At 42.3% G+C, this 19,836-nt stretch overlaps 1 protein-coding gene across 2 annotated transcripts; it reads right to left on the reverse strand.

The window, feature by feature from the left end:
- Positions 1–474: 474 nt before the first annotated feature.
- On the reverse strand, positions 475–19,751 carry LOC115027243 (mitogen-activated protein kinase kinase kinase kinase 5-like). 2 transcript variants are annotated; one of them, XM_029460442.1, is made up of 15 exons: positions 19,339–19,751; positions 18,379–18,611; positions 12,730–12,787; positions 7,179–7,269; positions 5,752–5,816; positions 5,577–5,632; positions 5,448–5,495; positions 4,367–4,409; positions 4,208–4,280; positions 3,334–3,465; positions 3,121–3,183; positions 2,956–3,037; positions 2,468–2,584; positions 1,269–1,347; positions 475–745 (listed from the first exon to the last, which is right to left on the reverse strand). In XM_029460442.1, the coding sequence occupies exons 2-15, from the start codon at positions 18,484–18,486 to the stop codon at positions 666–668; spliced, it is 1,095 nt and encodes a 364-aa protein (XP_029316302.1). In that variant the 5' UTR covers positions 18,487–18,611; positions 19,339–19,751; the 3' UTR covers positions 475–665. The 2 variants fall into 2 exon arrangements, with proteins under 2 accessions (XP_029316302.1, XP_029316304.1); XM_029460444.1 differs by lacking the exon at positions 2,468–2,584.
- Between the last annotated feature and the right edge of the window lie 85 nt (positions 19,752–19,836).

The following is a 19,836-nucleotide window of genomic DNA, read 5'->3' on the forward strand; positions in this document are numbered from 1 at the left end:
CTCTGAACACATATCAATACTTCATCTCGTGTACACAAGCGGGTTATAACCAGCCGGTAACAATGGAAGGAACACTTGTGCTTTTAAAGTGTTCGAGGTATCGGCTGATCGTTCAGCAGAACTCTCTCAACACATCCGACCGTAGGAAGTAGGAAGACTGAAATATGTCCAGCTGCTCCCGATGTGCAGAAACAAGATCCTGGAATACTTTAGCAGGAGGTTAAGAATACGAGCCGTCAGCTCCAGCGCTCCATCATCTGACTGTCAGCAAAGGCATCATTACGCTTATCTAATGACACAACCTCTGGCAACAACCAACAAATCATTTAAACTGTGTTCCTACGTACGGTCGAGCCGGGTTCCTTCAGCTAAAGAGAAGTAACGAAAACAAAACCACAATTCCCCCAATATTGTAACATGAAACATTTCCCTGGTGTCGCTCGTTAGCAGTTCATCTGCAAATTAATTAGAGTTCAGTGCTTCCTGTACGTCTCAGCTCGTCTTTAAGTGTCACTCAGAGTTATGGAACAAACAGAGTGACGCTGGAGGAATCAGGTGAGACGAGTCAAACCTCACCTGAGCATTATGAAGTCACCCCATGCAGAGCAACTCACCTGATCAGTGAGTGAGCCGGGGATGCAAACACACACTGTCTCACTACACTGTCACTGACCTGCGTCCCCCCCGTGTCCCTCAGGGAAGCTAGGGCCTGAGCAGGGCCTTCCTTGGTCTGTCCCATTGTGTGCTTCATGTAGGAGGGAAAGTGAGAAATATAGATAAAACTACAAACAGGAAGTGCATCTGGTACAGTCACAGTACAGACACGTACGACACATCGACACACAATCAACACAAAACGATGAGACGCAGCACGACTTCATCTACGACTGACGACACACGACATCGTCCCTGCAACACAACACCGTTTCCTCAAGAACCCTGTGTGACCCCTTCAGACATTCATTTCACATTATTCATGGGGGGGGAGGGACCGTTAACTTAATGGACTCCACTACATCCACTTTCTCCCCCGTGAAGCCCCGGGCTATTTTTAAACACACTGCCACATGCTGTGGTTTGGAGCAGTGCCAGCCAGAGCTGCAGGATTAGTGAACGGACCTTTATCAACCTGCGCCGCCGGCTGACATGCTGACCAATGACTGACCAATGACTGACCAATGACTGACCAATGACTGACCAATGACTGACCAATGACTGACCAATGACTGACGGGCTCACGCAGGGGTTTGGGCTTTTTGTTTACTTACAGTCTATCTCTGAGCGCGTCCTCTCGGCCCGGGCCTGCTTGTTGGTGGAGCGGATGGTGTGTCTGACTGCAGAGAGGGGCTGAAGAGTGAAAGAGATTTAAAGAAATGTATTTTACTCAGCATATGGATCACAAAGCCTGACAACATATATCCCCCCCCAGACCAGAAAACAAACATCCTGCATGTGTGAAAGACGAATAAGAACGTAGGTCATGATTGTCAAAGGAAACCCGAGTCCGTCTCGACAGTCCAGGGACAGAAGCGGTGAGAGGATTCAGCAGGAGGGACGTTAGAGACTTCATGTTCAGGTTCTGACACGCTCTCATCCAGAGCGACTGACCGTGAGCGGCTACAGAGACAGACCTGCAGCCGCTCAGGGTTCAGTGCACAATGGTGCCGCTGGGGCTGAACTCACAACCATCCGGCGTTCTATTTGGAAGCCACTCGACCGCCACCATCTAAATATGTCTCAATATATATTTTGGCTGCAAGTAAGAAAACAAAAAGAGAAAACGGTTCCAGTCAAACCGTTATGAAGAGAAGTCTTTATATTGTGAAGGACCATACGTTAACACTTTCTGATCATTACCGTTTAAATCATGTTCCTCTGTGCGTTTCTTTTATTTGCTAAATATATACGAGAGAAATGATGACGAAGTTCTAATGTTTAAATTAAGAGTTCAGAGCGGGGGCGAGTGTTTCCAGATATAACAGTTGTGATGTTTCTCTTGTGACGTTAACGGGGAACTACTGCGTGGTCACATGATCACGCGTCCCAGAGGCTGCTTGTTTGCAGTCAATAGCCTTCAGGGTGTTTTCATTCATGGGGGCCAACACAGTGCTGCTGCTGTCAGGGGGCACAATGGTCTTTTGAAGCCACTGGTACCACAGAGAAGTGATGCTGAGTCCAGCTGGAATAATAATGTGGATGAGAGAATGAAGCAGGGGGGGGGGGGGGAAGGGAAGCTTCAGGGACGCTGAACTTTTATCTGCTTTTGGCAAGGTGCTGCAAAAACATGCTGAGAGCAGCGTTTGCATTAAAGTCAAATTGGAGACGGAATTATAGAATATATTTTATATAATCGTATACTTTAAAATAAGTCGTTCGTGCTTCTATATCGATTTTTCTTTGTAGACTTTCAATTTCCTTCTGAATTCCTCAAAGTAAAAGCAGAATGTGCCGCAGTCTCCGACGTTACCTCGAGGTCATCCTCGTCCACCTCGCTGTAATGCTGGTGGTTGTCGGGGTTGTTCATCTTATCGAGGAGGTCGACGGCGACCCTCCTCGTCAACCCCGTCTGGGCCACATACACGTGCTGCAGGACACGAGAGACGAGTTATAACACACGGTAGTACTCGGTCTGACACCCTGTCATGTGACCATCATATTATTGTGCATTTAAACATTGTGATATTAATACTTGGCGTCCGTGTATCAACAGAAACATTGTGACACTACGCTGTTAGACTAACTGGACCTGGGCCTCAGGCTGGAGCCCCCGTCTTCTTCCTCTTTACATTATTAAAGAACTTTCCTTTAATAAATGTTCTGTAACTGGATTATAAACCAGACGTTTCAGGCTCTGACCCGCAGGTACAAATGCTCGACTACTTTGTCCTGACGTTCGTCGCTGCAAACATTTCAACTTCCTGTGCATGAAGTCAAGCGCAGGTGAGAGGGGCTTACCGAGAGAAGCTTCTCTGCAGTGGGCCTCTTCTTCGGGTTCTTGGTCAGAGACACTTTGACAAAGTTATGGAAGGCGTTGGACCTGAGGAAGAGGAGGAAGAGGAGGATGCTGGTTAATGATGGTCACTAAGCATCACAACACCCTGAATGCTCGGAGGCACTCACCATTTGTTCTTGTCTTTTAGCTTGGGCGGCTGGAAGCTGCTCTTGGACATCAGAAACAAAGCTCTAAAGAGGAACAAACACTTTGATGAAGGCGTTTACAAGACAACACGTCGCTGTGACATTTTGTTTTGACAGATTTAAAGAGGGGAATAAACGTCAGGTGAGCAGAACACAGTTCTAATGAGACAGGAACACGAAGGTTCTGAGTGAGACCTCATCGGGTGCAGGTCGAACATCGGAGGCTGCAGCTCGGCCAGCTCGATGGATGTGATGCCGACAGCCCAGATGTCACACAGCTGGTTGTAGCCCCCGTTCTTCTCCACTGCTGCCACTTCTGGAGCCATCCTACACATTCAGGACAATCATTGAGTGTGGGGGGGGGGGGGGGGGGGGGGGGGGGGGGGGGGGGGGTTAGTGATACTCATGAGACACCATCTTCATCAGTCGGCTTGTAATGCACTTCTGCTCAGGGCACGAACATATACTCATAATATATATATTAAATGTTCTTTCTAATGTATTAAAGTGGAAGACTAGAATGTAAAGTAACTCGTAGTCATAACAACGACTTGTTTATATGATATACGTTATTAATCCCTGATCTGCGACATGTCATGCAATAAATCAAAATCAGAAATTTAATATATTGCAAATTTAGACATTAAAACATTTTCTTTGTGGGAAAAGTAACTCGTATCTTTTAGAGCAGGGGTGTCAAACATGCGGCCCGGGGGCCAAACCCGGCCCGCCAGAGGGTCCAGTCCGGCCCGCGGGACGACTGCGAGGTTTAAAAATGTGTTGTTTTGATCATAAAGTAAAATGCTGTTCCAGATCCCTGAATGTGTTGTGCCTCTGTAGACACTGACCTGTACGTAACACACGTGGAAATGATGAACTGAGGCGCTAAAACGAAGGAGTTGTTGTTATTTACAGGGTACTGTGGTGTTACTGGTCCGGCCCACTTGAGATCACATTGTGCTGCATGTGCCCCTGAACTAAATGAGTTTGACCCCCCTGCTTTAGAGGACGTGTCTATAAAACCACTTAGTAATTAGATTGTGTTCGATCTGATTAAAGAATAACTCACCAGTAAGGTGTTCCAATGAAAGACTTCCTTTTGGCAATGGTGGCAGTTATTTTGGCTGCGACTCCAAAGTCGGCTGTAACGAGGATTGACGGGTGTTTCAGATTATGTGAAGCACAAACGGCTGAAAGAATTAAAAGAAGACGCTAAAGAGCAACTTACCTAACTTCACATCTCCGTTGTCTGACAGAAGTATGTTGGCACCCTGACAAAGAGAGAACATTCAACAGACCAGAAGGACATTTTAGTATCGTGAGCTGATGTGTTGCCCAACGGGTTCATAACAAAGTGTTGGACCTTCTCAACATGTGTGTAGGTGAAGCACGAGCTGCTGGCAGTGAAGCTGCACCAGCATCCCGGCTCTGACCGTCTCTCTGGTGGCATCCTGCGGTGAGAGGAGAGGAAACAGGAAGTGCTCGCTGCGTAGAGCGGAGTAAATATAATAGGGCCAACCCTGACCTCCTCTGATAACACACGAGGCTCCAGTGTGTGTGCACGCACCAGGCGTGATCAGCTCCAGCTCAACCTCAAACCGCCGTCAGTGACACCACTGCTGGTTGCGAATGAGCACATCCTCTGCGACTACAGTTCACACCTCTGCAGCGCTTTTTATAAATCTCACACCTCTCGCGCTGAGATCGTCGCTGCTTTAAGTTCCTGCTAATGTTTAAATCTTTACGTTCTTCTTCAGCTGAAGTCACTGAACCTTCTGCTCTGGGACGCATTTCAAACGTCAATATTTCGATCAAGTTCATTTAATAATGAGAAGCTGAAATCATGAACGCAACTAATATCCGATTAATCGTGCAGCTTTCTTTCCTCGTTCTCTCGTCTTGAGCTTTGTGTCTAAAAGATTGAGCTGTTAAAAGGTAACACCGCACAAATTAACATTTCCAGTGCGTTATGTCCGAGGCCTGGGAAAGTTCAATCAATATTAGAGAACACGGGCTGCAGAGAAAGTCTTAAAACGTGACGGCGTCAGGTACAAAGTCTGGAGCGGCTGCAGAGACACCACAGAACGTTTTCTTTCTTATACCCACATGTTCTCATCCCCCGGGTGCACTCAGTGTTCTCCATAAAACCTCCCGACTCATTGTTTATGGAGCGGTTACAGACTCTAGTTATTGTGCGTGGGAGTTTTAGACGATAGGAATAATGTCTATCAATTTTTAATATGTGTGCAGTTTCCCTTTAATCCGTCTGTGTTGGCACGAGGCAGTGTGTGTGTGTGTGTGTGTGATACCTTGATGTCACGGTGCATCTTGCCCTTCGTGTGCAGATATCCCAAACCCTGTAAAACAATGTGTTCAGTTCAGCTGGAGGTCCAAACATTGACTTGATATTTGTTGCATCACCTGAGGCATCAGATTACCTGGATGGTCTCTCTGCAGACGTACGCTATCTGCAGCTCTGAGAGAGGTCCCGTCACTAGAACAACACAATGGCATCTTTGTTTGCAGGGGAAGGATTTTACAACGTATGCACAGTGTTTAAAACTCTTTAATGACTACAAAGCATCTTATTAGTTATAGAAAACAAACGCTCACCATTATAAATGTCCTGCAGAGATCCTCCACCACAGTACTCCATACATATCCACAGCTTCTCTCGACTGATGCAATCAGAAAGCATCACGTCAGTACGTTATTACGTCAGTACATCAGTACATCAGTACATCAGTACATCAGTACATCAGTACATTACAGGTCATTCAGCAGACGCTCTTATCCAGAGCAGGGACAGTCTCCCTGGAGCAGCTCAGGGTTAAGTACACTAGGCCCCCACCATCGCAGCTTTGTTCACACTTATTAAACAGCGAAGAGACGAACATTTAACAGCACAAGTTTAAACTGTACCAGCAAGTACAGGTACAGGTACAAGTACATATACATATATATATATATATATATATATATATATATATATATATATATATATATATATATATATATATATATATATATATATATATATAGTCCATCATAAATAATATAAACAAAGAAACTAGGAGGTGAACTGCGTGAGGCAACGCGTCACCCTCTGATCGGTGCACGTGGAGGGAACCACAGACCATCATGGAGAACGCAGAGAATACAGAAAGCTTCAGCCAAAACAAGAAAAGCTTCTTCTGCAAAGCCCCCCCGACATATTCAGAGGCTTTCTGTTGTCAACAGGAAACGTGTCTTTCTTCTTCACCTACGATGCGCGGACATGCGGTGACAGTGTTTTGTTTGAGAGATATCTCGCAGCCCTATAAAAGGTAACCCTTCTGCAGAGAGCTGAAGCTGGAGGAGGGAGGGGCGAGAGGACGATAACTAAAGGCTGAAAGTAAGACTTCATGTGATCAGCGAGCACACGGCACGCTGCCCCACAGCTGCGTCACTGCACAGCGTTCAGCTGGACGTGGAAAAGATTTCAGGAAACAGGTCTGATCGGAAACTTGAATTCCCCCAAATAAAACTGTTTGTTCCGATATAATGAACGCAGTTTATAATAATGTAGGCGTGGTGGTGGGCTGCTCATTAACACTTTACAGTAACCAGTTGTGCTGTGTGTCGAGACTGCACAAGACATGCCTGCTGTGATAAGACCTGCATCTCTCTGGACTAACAGCCGTATAAAACACATCAGAGGCTCATGTTCCAGTTAAACCTGCTGGAAGTCTGAGGCCGTGGTGGGCGGACCGGCGCTACTTCCTCTCAGATACCAGCCACAAAACAGAGGCTCCATTAAAACATAAGCGCTGCATCCTGGCACTGAAGGGCCTCGTCAGCAGCAGTTGAAAGGTTTGAGTCACACTTTCACACACACACACACACACACACACACAGGTGTGACTCAGTTATTAAACACGTCATGCGAGTTTGAGGCTCGTTAACTCCCTTTGACAGCATGAATCCCACCGATGGTGGCGCTGGACGTGGAGAAAACACTGAGCATGAAATGACAAAGCACGAGTACTTTAAGCTCTCACCAGAGGTAGCTCCCGAAGTAGGCCACAATATTGTGGTGCATGCATTCCTTCACCATGAAGATTTCCTGCTGGATGATGGAAAAGTCATCTCCTGGAAACAGAGGGAGAAATCACACATGGACAAAAAGTTACTTTTATTTTCTGCTCGGGGAGAGTATCATTTTAAAACCAGGTTTTTCCATTTGGAAATAAACACCGCACACAAATGATTGTGAGCATAAAATAACAACTTAGTTTATCTACAAAATATATGGAATGAATTCTGATGGAGGTCGTGCTCTCTTAAACATCTTTAATAAATCTTTCCATTCACTTTGCCAAATCAGAACCACAGAACAAAGTCTTCCCTCTGAACACATATCAATACTTCATCTCTGTGTAAACACAGCGGGTTATAAACCAGCCGGTAACAATGGAAGGAACACCTTGTGCTTTTAAAGTGTTCGAGGTATCGGCTGATCGTTCAGCAGAACTCTCTCAACACATCCGACCAGTAGGAAGTAGGAAGACTGAAATATGTCCAGCTGCTCCCGATTGTGCAGAAACAAGATCCTGGAATACTTTAGCAGGAGGTTAAGAATACGAGCCGTCAGCTCCAGCGCTCCATCATCTGACTGTCAGCAAAGGCATCATTACGCTTATCTAATGGACACAACCTCTGGCAACAACCAACAAATCATTTAAACTGAGTGTTCCTACGTACGGTCGAGCCGGGTTCCTTCAGCTAAAGAGAAGTAACGAAAACAAAACCACAATTCTGCCCAAATATTGTAACATGAAACATTTCCCCTGGTGTCGCTCGTTAGCAGTTCATCTGCAAATTAATTTATATATATATATATATATATATATATATATATATATATATATATATATATATATATATATATATATATATATATATATATATATATATATATATATATATATATATATATATATATATATATATATATATATATATATATAAATAAAAAATAAAATAAAATAAATAAATATTACCAATTATTTAGGAATTTTAAATTGCAATGTGATTCATAAAATCCTTCTGGCCATGTCTAAGTATTTTGAAGACTTGAGATGATTTAAGGCATTTAAATACAAATGAAACGTTATATTTCAGATATAATGAATGATCCATCATCTTGCATGTAAACAAAAGTCTTTCGATGGAGAGATTCTGATATAAAAGTCAGTCTTCGTGTGAAGCCGTGTTCGTGAGCTGGAGACACACAGACGTCGTTGACCTGCACTTCACCAGGATACAGAGCTCCAGAAACTGCACCGGGCGGCTTGTGGTCCCGATTGAAATGATTCAGGAGCATTTGAACTCTGACAGAAAAACAACTGTGGAGATGCATCCTGGACCACAGAGGCATCTTTGAGCACACAAACAACATTTTTACCCAACGAAAAGAGCCGGCGTGTGTTCAGTCTGTCTGGGAGCGTTAGGCTCTCACGGGAGCGTCTGACTCAAACTGGCTGGAATGCAAACACGTGCAGAAATATCCAGCTGATCAACAACACACCAGAACGTTTCCACCAGCTTTGAACTCTTCATCAGAAGGCCATCAGAAGGCTTCAGATGATGTAACTATTAGAGGTCTAAACTACATAAACAAACAACTTTGTACCTGTGAAGTGAGCATTACGTGTCAGGTGGTATCACTTCGTACTCTGAGATCTGCATATGAATGCATCGTCTGTGACGGGACAAGATTTGGTTCATGGGCACGGTCTGACGCTGACTTTCATTACTCTTATATATACGCAGATATGTCTCTCAGCTCCATCCTCAAGTTGCTAATCTTCAAAAACGTAATCCAACATATTAGAAAAGATAAGAAAAGAATACGCACGAGAGCCGCAGCTGAACATAGTTCCCAACAGATGTACCGTTTACTGTTTATCTGTTCAGGAACTGAACGAAACGTTTCCTTGTGAAGTTTTACGTCTTCAGTCGGAAACAACGAGCTTCTGGTTCAACAGACGGAGCAGAGCAGTCGGACTGACTGATGGATGATTTTGGTATTTTCATGGCATTTGTTGACAATAACAAAAACACAGAATATAAATAAACTTTAATGAAAGGGGAGAGATTACATTTACACAGCTGGGATGTTGATTCTGCAGAAGCTTCAGCAGTGGGAGTTACAATCTAAATACCTTTACATGGTAGCTTGAGATGCTATTAATACAAGACTTTAAATACTTTGATTCTACTTCCTGCTTTGTGAGATTCCTCTGGTTTGCTCGGCTTCCTGCCACCGTCCGTACGACGAGCGGATCGTTTATTATTCTGGTTGCAGATGCCCGACTGTAACCAGACTACATGAAGTGTGCTCCAGAATGTGGACAGATGCTACGCTGCAGTGCTAATCCCATCTGTGGAGATGCGTTGTATATCTTCTGTGACGTACGGTATTTAAAGCTTTAACGATGACGAACATGAAATATTCTTTCAGTCTTCGTGCGCCACATACTGTGAGAGAAAAGTCCCTTTAATGACATGCAATGACTTCACTGTATGTGTAATTACAGAGTTATCTCACAGGAGGAACTACTGCTGATCACAAACGTTTCCAGCTTTTGTTGACAGAGAACATGTTGCAAGGAGCCACAAAGATCTGAGCGGTGATGTCGGTGAAGAGAACTGAAGCATAACATGAGTTCTTGTTGAGCCGGTGAGCGCAGACACTTCCTCTCAGACTGAGCGCGTCCCTCTCAACACACACGGCTTCACTCAGGATTCAACGCAACGTCTATTCAACGTCAAGTATTTACCCATCTCGTGCCAACGTGGTTTGATGGATGCTCTGTCAGTTTGGCCGTAACATCACATCCATCACATGCCGACGGCTTCTGGGCGGCTGGTCGGCACTTTCATTACAGTTCAGTGCGAGCGTCTTTACTGCCGTTTACTTTCACGCTCGTCCTCTGCTCTCCCGTGTTTCACACAGGGTGGGGTTTTGCTCCCAGCGGAGCAGAGACGGTATTTAAGCGGTCGGCAGTCGGCTACCAGCTGTAGCTGTTAGCTCTCGCTACCAATACAAGCAAGAAAAACATACAACGGTGGAGTTCTGTTGGAGGTTCAGGGACTTGAACCAAGAGAAGAAGAAGAGTGAGGAACAGTCTGCCCTGTGAACTGCTATACGCTTCAGATAATGTGACACATGTTGGTCAAATCCAGTAATCGTATAATTCAAACTAAACTACTTCAGCTACTTGAGCACATTGTAAGTTTGAGTTATGATGTTTTGCTGAAGTATATGTGAGCGTAGACGACACCACCTGAAACAAAGTGGGAGAGTTCATCATTACGGTAATCGAGCGTGTGTTGAAGTACAGGGGTTTAGAGTTTCACTGGCATCGACTACTTATTTTCTGGTGACGTCTCTACTCGAGACAACGTGCAGATCTTTAATTCCCCTAACCCAAGACTGTCTCCGGTTGACTGCAGGCGGAGACATTGTTCCACACCCAAACGGCTCGCAGCAGAATCTCTGATGACAACCGCCAGCAGGCCGGTGCCAACTTCTCAGGGAGCGCAACGACACAACACAACGACTCGTCACAAGAAGACGGGACAGGAGGAAACACGAACATTTCTCTCTCTCCATTTTCCCTCGATGCTCAGTGACCAACACTAATTGATCTTAAACAGCTGTTTACCATCCAGCTAATCAGATTAACCTGTTTGGCGCCCCGCAGCCCCTGCAGCCAGCGGGCCGCACCACTCCCATCTCCTTTCTCTTCCTGTGTACAGGCGTCAGGCCTCCTGGACAAACCTGTTTGATTCTGCGCTCCGCCCAAAGCTGTTTACCTGGAGCGCAGAAAGGAGTGACTAAAGAAAAGAGAGTTCGCTCAAACAGGATGACCTGGGAACATCCTCAACACATTGAAAGTTAACACGAACAGAACACATATGAATGTTTATCTCGCAGAACTAAGAAACCTACGTACAGGAACATGTTATCATTTATATTTGACCATTTAAATGATATTTAATAAGAATGTAAACCAGTGAGTGAAGCTTCTCTGGTTTTCTGCTTAAATCATTCTGCACTTTATATCTTTGAGTTGTTAATCCGACAAAAAAAAACATTTAAAAACTATTATTAAGGGCATTTATCTTTATTTAGGGTCATAAAAAAATAAAATAACTAATCTCATAAATCAAGAAAATAATAAACAGATTAATCCAGAATAAAAATAATTAGCAAATTTACTTTTACTATTTTTATAATGTATTTCTATTTTCCACACACACACACACACACACACACACACACACACACACACACACACACACACACACACACACACACACACACACACACACACACACACACACACACACCTCCTGAGAACAACAGCGTCGAGATGAGTGAAAGAGAAATGGGACAGAAGTGAATGTGTTCTTCACAGACTGTAATCATCTGGTCCCTGGTGGTACAAAGCCCTCATCGTAATCCCACTAATCTGGATCGCACTAACTCTGTCACGAGGCCATCACCAGCAGACACCAAAGCCTCCTCTCCTTCATCACGTCGCTCTTCAATACATCTGTCTTTTACAAATGATGTACGTTCTGCCCAGACTCACGGTTCTGGGTTCCTACAGCTGATAATCAGCCACAAAGCTCCTGATGCAGACGCAGATACATTTTCAGTTTGGAGAGTAGAACCCAGGAAGGCTATCCGCCACACGGGAGGTGAAATTTTTGTACCAAAATAGTAAAGAAATTAAAAACTACGCAGGAGTCTCTACCACGTTAACTGACCGCTGAGCTCTCCTAGTTCGGAAACTCACTGTTGCTCGCTCCCGGCGATATTTACAGCGAGCCAACCTTAAAACAGACGAGGACTGAGCACAAGTTCTGTGAGACATTATTATTATCTGAATGAAACGTACTGAAACTAATATACATGTGACACAAAGAGGCCATTTATGATGTTGGGCAGTAAAGAATATGGTTTTGTGCAGCGTTTTCATCCAGCAGTCGGCCGGCGAGTCCAGAATTACATTTCTGACACTGAATTCAACCAAACGTGTCCAGACTCTTGAAGACTTCATCATCACATCCAAGTTGTTACTTTAAATGCGAATGATAGATTTAATAGACTTTACAGAATCCCTTTCTACCCTCAGCAACCCATGCATATCAACCAGCTGTTCATTTGAACTGATTTTATATTTTAATCCAGATTATTTAATCCTTAGCTAGCGTCTGGTGAGACAACAAACTAAATATGATGACAGGATTATTGATGAAGCACCAGATTATCCTGGAAATTAAGATTTTTTTTATGGCGTAAATTGGAATTCAAGCATATTTCTAACCCCGAAAACATAACTGTTAAAATAAGCAACGTGACGTTATTTTGGACCAAAGATCAGTTTCACATAAAGAATATAAAGCTATGTAAACAACACAGGGTCTCTGAGCACAGGAGCACAAAACAGCACATTTATTTCCAGACAGCAGATCTGACGAACACTTATTTTCTTCCTCACTGAGAGAAACCGAGAGAACAAGAACATCACTCACCTGGTTCCAACTTTATGATCTTTACAGCAGCCAGCTCCCCGGTTTGTATGTTTCGAGCCTGAAAGACACGACAGCATAAAGTTCAGCAGGAATACAAATATCACAAAACCGCTTTAATAACTTGTGATGAAACGGTTCATGAAGAAAGTAGTTTGATGAGTCAACCAACAGAACAATAATCAGCAGCTATTTTTTCCATAAGAAATGTCCATACAAGAATTGCAGCCCAAAGTGCTTCACAGCAAAAACATAACAATTAGTACAAGTACACAGTGTTGATGTAAATGAGTCTGAAGTACCATTAGAAAAATAGCAGATAAAATAGTAAATATCACTATTAAAAGGCTAAAGTAAAGAGATATAAAATATCACCATTAAAAGGCTAAAGTAAAGAGATATAAAATATCACTATTAAAAGGCTAAAGTAAAGAGATATAAAATATCACTATTAAAAGGCTAAAGTAGAGATATAAAATATCACCATTAAAAGGCTAAAGTAAAGAGATATAAAATATCACCATTAAAAGGCTAAAGTAAAGAGATATAAAATATCACTATTAAAAGGCTAAAGTAAAGAGATATAAAATATCACCATTAAAAGGCTAAAGTAAAGAGATATAAAATATCACTATTAAAAGGCTAAAGTAAAGAGATATAAAATATCACTATTAAAAGGCTAAAGTAGAGATATAAAATATCACCATTAAAAGGCTAAAGTAAAGAGATATAAAATATCACTATTAAAAGGCTAAAGTAAAGAGATATAAAATATCACCATTAAAAGGCTAAAGTAAAGAGATATAAAATATCACCATTAAAAGGCTAAAGTAAAGAGATATAAAATATCACTATTAAAAGGCTAAAGTAAAGAGATATAAAATATCACTATTAAAAGGCTAAAGTAGAGATATAAAATATCACCATTAAAAGGCTAAAGTAAAGAGATATAAAATATCACCATTAAAAGGCTAAAGTAAAGAGATATAAAATATCACCATTAAAAGGCTAAAGTAAAGAGATATAAAATATCACTATTAAAAGGCTAAAGTAAAGAGATATAAAATATCACTATTAAAAGGCTAAAGTAAAGAGATATAAAATATCACTATTAAAAGAATAAAGGCTAAAGTAAAGAGATACGTCTTCAGTTTACTTGTGAAGATATTGAGCGAGCTTGCCTCCCTAATGTCTGCAGGTAAAGTGTTCCATAGCTTGACATGAACGAGGGAAACATAATGGACAATTGTCTGTTTTTTTCACTTCTATTTCTAAACTGTTAATCAATAATGAAAATGATGGTCCGTTGCAGCCTTGAACATTATAACATGACAGAGTAGTGATGGGACATTCGGTACAGTCCTACATAAGAATCAAACCAATAAACGTTATTTGGATGATCCGGCCTCAGAGAGAAGTGGAGTGGAAACATTGTGGGAAGCACTGCCAGCATCTCCATCAGTCAACAGCATCTCACTCTTTTGTGATTGGCATTTCAGAAAGACAGGAACATATACAAACATTAAGCCGTAAAGGACAATATAAACTTAAAGGAGTAAAGATAGGACTAAGGTATTACCTAGTAATAACATGGATGTCTGTGTGTACATGGAAGAGAGCCGAGCCGTGTGATTGTCTTTAACTGGTGAAGAAATGTTTCCCCATTTCAAATAATACTTTTGCATCGCACCGACATAATAATGCTCTTGAAAGAGGGAATCGTGTCTTTCAGGGGGGATCTTTCCAAAACATCCGTACTTTGGGCCAATACCCCGAGACGTGGGTTAACGTACCCTCCTCAGCTTTTAAGCTTAAACATCATTACATTGAGGATAAAGCCTGAAGTCTGCGGAAACAAGTATCAGCAGAAGAAAACTGGACAATATAAATCTTTAAATATTCCAGCAGCCAAGAGAAGCATCATCGTTTACTTTCTTCTGTACATGTGTGCACATCTGCTCAGTTTAATATTTAATAGCATCTTAATGGCATTAACCATTTACATCATTTTTGTATTTCTTTTTATAAATGTCCATGTTAGAGCAGGCTGCACTGACTTCTAAATCCAGGTCAAGACGGGATGCTCTCTAATCCCTGAGAGTGAAGTGATGGGACGAGCAGCTCAATCAACCGTAAACCATAAAACCCTCCAGCACGGCCACCTTTCAACACGGGGAATGTGCTGCTGCCTCACACACACAGCTTATACTTGTTCTGCAGCTGACACCGCCAGTGCACACACACAAATACATAACAGAAAACTACTCTCCAGAAGCGTTCTTCACATGGGACACGCACAATGGTACATTTGTGCAGCTTTTAACTGCCAGTCACTCTCCTGCTTTAAAAGTAAGAGCAAATACTTCAGACCTGCGTCTATCTTTAAATTTCCTGAAGCAGCTAAAACAGACCTCAGAACTCAACCCAGAAAGGGGAAGTTCTGCACTGAAGTTTAAAATATGTGAAGCAGCCGACAGCACGAGCTTTAAACAACCTGACAGCAGGAAGGAGAAGTCTGGCATGAAGCAGAGCTTTACAGAGACCAGATCTGAAGATCAATCCCTGTGTCAGACAGAACCGGTGTGCCTGAGGTAAAGCTCTCACACGATGAAGGCATACTTAAGAGTGCAGCGCAAAACATCTTCATCCGAAACATTGTTAATTGTAAATAAAGTGAAGACGAGTGAGCGACGACGACACAAGCACTGACGGAGGCAGAGAGTGTCCGTGCCCTCAGTCTCACCTTTTACTGACAGTTACGGGCAACTCATCCGAAAACAAAGCTTCCCCCGGTACAAATATCTAGAGTGTGGTAAACCTTTAAGAAGTACTCAATCAAATCAAGTTTACAGAATGTAAAGCAGACCTGCAACGATACACGTCAGTCGATTAACAGAAAAATAAATCAGCAAATATTTTATTAATCGTTAAAGTTCATGCGAAAATGGCAGAAAATGCAGTTTTCAGCCTCAAATATGGAGATTTGCTGCTTTAAATCAGATTAAAGTGACAGAACAAGACATTTAAAGACGTCAGTTTGGACCTTTGGATGGATTTATCACCTTCTGACATTTTAAAGACCAAACCAGGGCTGCAACCAACCATTATTCTCTTTATGGCTCATTTTCTACATTGATTGAATATTTGTTTGGTCTATAAACATTTTGTTTGTCCAAAACCCAAATATATTCACTTTGATATGATATAAAACTGAAAACTGCATTTATAACCGTTAAACTGATGATAATAATGTGCAGAATGATTGATAATAAAAACAAGCTGTAAAGATCATCAGAAGGAACATACATGAATCATTATGTGATCGTAATCAGAAGTAATAACTCATCTGCTGTCACATTAACGTCAGCAGAGCTCAGAGGAGGACTTCTCCCAGTCTGAGGTGTTCCTGCCGTCAGAACACACCCAGAGTGGAACGCATGTTTACACGGGCCGGGTCGGATTACAGGCTGCAGCCTCGGCCTGCGAGCTGTGGGAGAATACCAGGCGCAGCATTCCACCGGTCTGTCTGTGGGGGGGGGGGCAGAGAGGCTTTGTACGGAGAGCGACCATGACAGGCTGAACTGTCACACGCTGCATCAGACGTCCGTTGATCTGTGGCAGATGCATAAACAGGAATATTCTCTGTGGATGGACGACGTTGTTTATCTGACACTTTGTGGACCGACGCTGGAAGCTTCATTCACGACGTTGACATTCGAACGCTGTGCAGCGTGTTGCATGTTTCTTCTGTCACTGTGTGCACAGCTGCAGATAACGATGAGGCCGCACTGATGCCATTATATTAGTAGAGTTGTGATTCAAACATTTCAATGAGTCCCGAGCGTTTAAAGACGTATTCAGCACAGATCCATGCGATCGTTTCCAAAGTCATGGTTTTAAATCTAATCAATATTTTTGCTTCAATACATATTTTTTGGTGTTTATTCGCCTGAAACAAGAAACTGTTTGCTCGTCCATTATAGTAATTTAATTACTTTAGTCGTTACTAAATAAAAGATCCCTCGACGCTCAGCACGACGTCGTCACAAGGAAGTGGCAGTTTGGAAGTAAGTTGCTTTAATAAAGAAACATTAACTAATTTAATCCGATTAATCACTTTATTCAAATCGAGGGTTGAAGGGTTTTGGAGGGCGACGGCGTCATAAACTACGACGAGAGACGGTCGAAGCTTCATTTGAATGTAAAAAAGACATTCGATGCAGCTTTAAATCACTTTTCTTGCATGTCATAGAATTATTTTAGTGCGAGGCCGAAGCCGCTCGTCTCTGCAGGACACGCCAACTCATCATTTATCACCATGTCAACAGTTACGTTCCTCTGAAACTGCATCAACGTGATACTAACAGTCATGAAGCAATATTGTATTTGGACTTCATGCAGTCGTTTGTAACTGAATGTTTGTAAAGTCTGTTTGTTTGACCTTTGAATGATTGTGAACGTGTGCATGTTGCTGCGGAGTGAAGAGGCTGCACTCTTACCCCGTTTCATCCGCGTTAACTAAAAATAAATGGTGTGAAACTAAGTGGAAGGTCTTCAGAAGGGTCTTTGTACTTCCTCTCCAGCAACACATATCAAAGATTATGGCAGAAACACCAAGTCTTCCATATTAAAGAGGGAATTTGTAGATTTACAGATTATTTAAGTTGATTACTCAATAACTGATAGTAGGTGCATGCTTTAATACGCGCTTTATTAATGCTACTTATCGAGGGATGGGTAACATGGAAACAGGGATGTGGATCAAATGGACAAGCAGGTACAAGCAGTCGCTGCTCATCTCAGTCAAACGGGTTCAGAGAAGAGTTTCAGTTTAACTGTAAAGCAGCTTGCACAACTACGACAAACATCTGCACACTTTATTCTTGATTCATTGAGGGCTGAACAGTTCGTCTCAATGTTATTGAAATCGCAATTTGGACAAGTACAATATGCAAATAGTGCAAAAGTCAAAATCTCGTCTATAAAATGTCAAAACAAAGAAAAATGTTCATCAGTTTCCCAAAGTGACGTCCTCAAAATGTCTTGTTTTGGATGACGATCGGTCCACAAGAGAAAAGACTTGATATTATATGACCAGACAAAGTAGAACATGGAACCAGCTAATGTTTAACTGAAACTTTAATTACTGTAGTAACTATATCGGTCACTTTAATCTGATATAAAACAGAGAAAAGCTGGAACAACTTTAAAGACATTTCTGCAGGAAGAAATACTTAAATCACTTAATCAGTCGTCATAAATACTTTTCTGTCACCTCAAAATACAGAGAAATGTCACGGTGCCGATTAGTTTCTCTTTTGATGTGCTAACCGATTAATCATCGTCTCATATCGCACAATAACCCGACTGGTTTCCTGCGACAGCATCGTATGCGGAGTGACTTCATGAATCCCTCCCGCAGCTCATTAAGCGAAGTGTTCCTGCTAATACAAACTGTATGTTAGCAGCTGAAGACGACAGAGAGGCCCGCAGCTCTTGGCCTTCATCCAGCGGCTACTGCCAAATGTGTTGGCCACATGTTATCAGACAAAACAAACAACACTCTGCCTTCAATTAAGTTGATTAGTCATGTGATGGCAAACCGAGATATCTGCGGCGGTAACGACAGGCTGTGGGAAGCAGTAACTTTACCTTGTACACGTCTCCATATGTGCCACTTCCCACCCTCTGAATGAGCTCAAAGTCGTGCTGAGGGTTCCTCCTCTGGATCTCACCGCTTGGCCGGGGGAAGATATCCATGGTAGCTTCGACCCAGCGGTCCTTCACATTTAGTTGATCAAATCTGGTGGCGCTGGTTTTGATGAAGTCCTGAATGTATAAGTGAATCGCTGCTACTCAGACGGTCCTCCTCCGTGCTCCATGTCCTGATGGAGAGACAAGTGTTAAGAAAACCTTTAGGGGACATCGAGTCGTGGAAACATTTAATTAAAGTACAATTCTGAGGTACTTTATACTCTACATCACAGGGAAATGTACTTTTTACTGCAACACATTGATTTTACAAACTAAATATATCATTAACTTTTAAAATATGAAACCGTGCTATAGTTTTAACGATTAGAAGAGGAGATGGAGATGCTGCTTGTGTTAAAGTAATATGATATATATAATATTATAACTCTGCTTTTAGACATTTTACTTTAATACTTTGGGTTAATAATTGTGTACTTTTACTTAAGTGAAATCTACAATGTAGGACTTTAGTAACAGAGTATTTGTTTATTATGTTGCTGTTTTTACTTCAGTACAATATATAAATACTTCTTCTAACATTATAATAAAAGTGTATAATAACACAAAGTTAGCTTCAGTTTAACTCTTTCTGTCACATACCGTGACATCTGTCACCAACAGCTTAATTTATATGTAATTTATCTTAAACTAACTCAAACTAAAGTTACAAAGATCTCCTGACCACTAAAACACCACTAGCGTGTGTTAGCACTGTGGTCCTTCCAGCAAGTAGCCTGAGCCAAATATTACTATCGGACAGGGGTAGTTAGTGGGGGGCTTAGCATCCAGGCAAGCTAACAGCTAATGCTAACTAGCAAACGTTAACTTAGCTTCGCCACTAACTTCAACTGTGCCTACCTTTTACAACGCAGACACCGTGGACGAGTACGTCTTGCATTTGAAATGTTTCCGAGGCTTTGACCTCGAACAATGGCGTCGAATAAAAGCCCCCAGCAGCGGAGGAGCGTCCCTCTTTGTTATCGAGGAGCAGAAACTTCAGGCGGCCGCTGGCTCGTCTCCTCCAGCGCAGACGTTACGGCAAGAACTCCGCGTTAAGTTCAGCCGACATGTCATTTCCTTCTGCTGCCAGTTTTAGACAACCCTCACACTTATATGTAAAACATCACCGGTAATCTAGTTATTAATGTCAAGAATTACTCTTAAATTTCATCCCCCATAAAAGAATTAATCTGAAAGCAACAGTCTGCGCTAATCTGTGCGGAGCCGCAGCCTACAGGATCCTGCGCCGCCTTCACGAGCTCCTCGGAAAATCCAACGCTCAACAGAAATATCAACACTATGCATCACTGCTGCTAAAACAACACACAACATTTAATAGTGAAATTATTTATTATT

Source organism: Cottoperca gobio, chromosome 22 (genome assembly GCF_900634415.1).
Source record: "Cottoperca gobio chromosome 22, fCotGob3.1, whole genome shotgun sequence".
NCBI classification, from domain to species: Eukaryota; Metazoa; Chordata; class Actinopteri; order Perciformes; family Bovichtidae; genus Cottoperca; species Cottoperca gobio.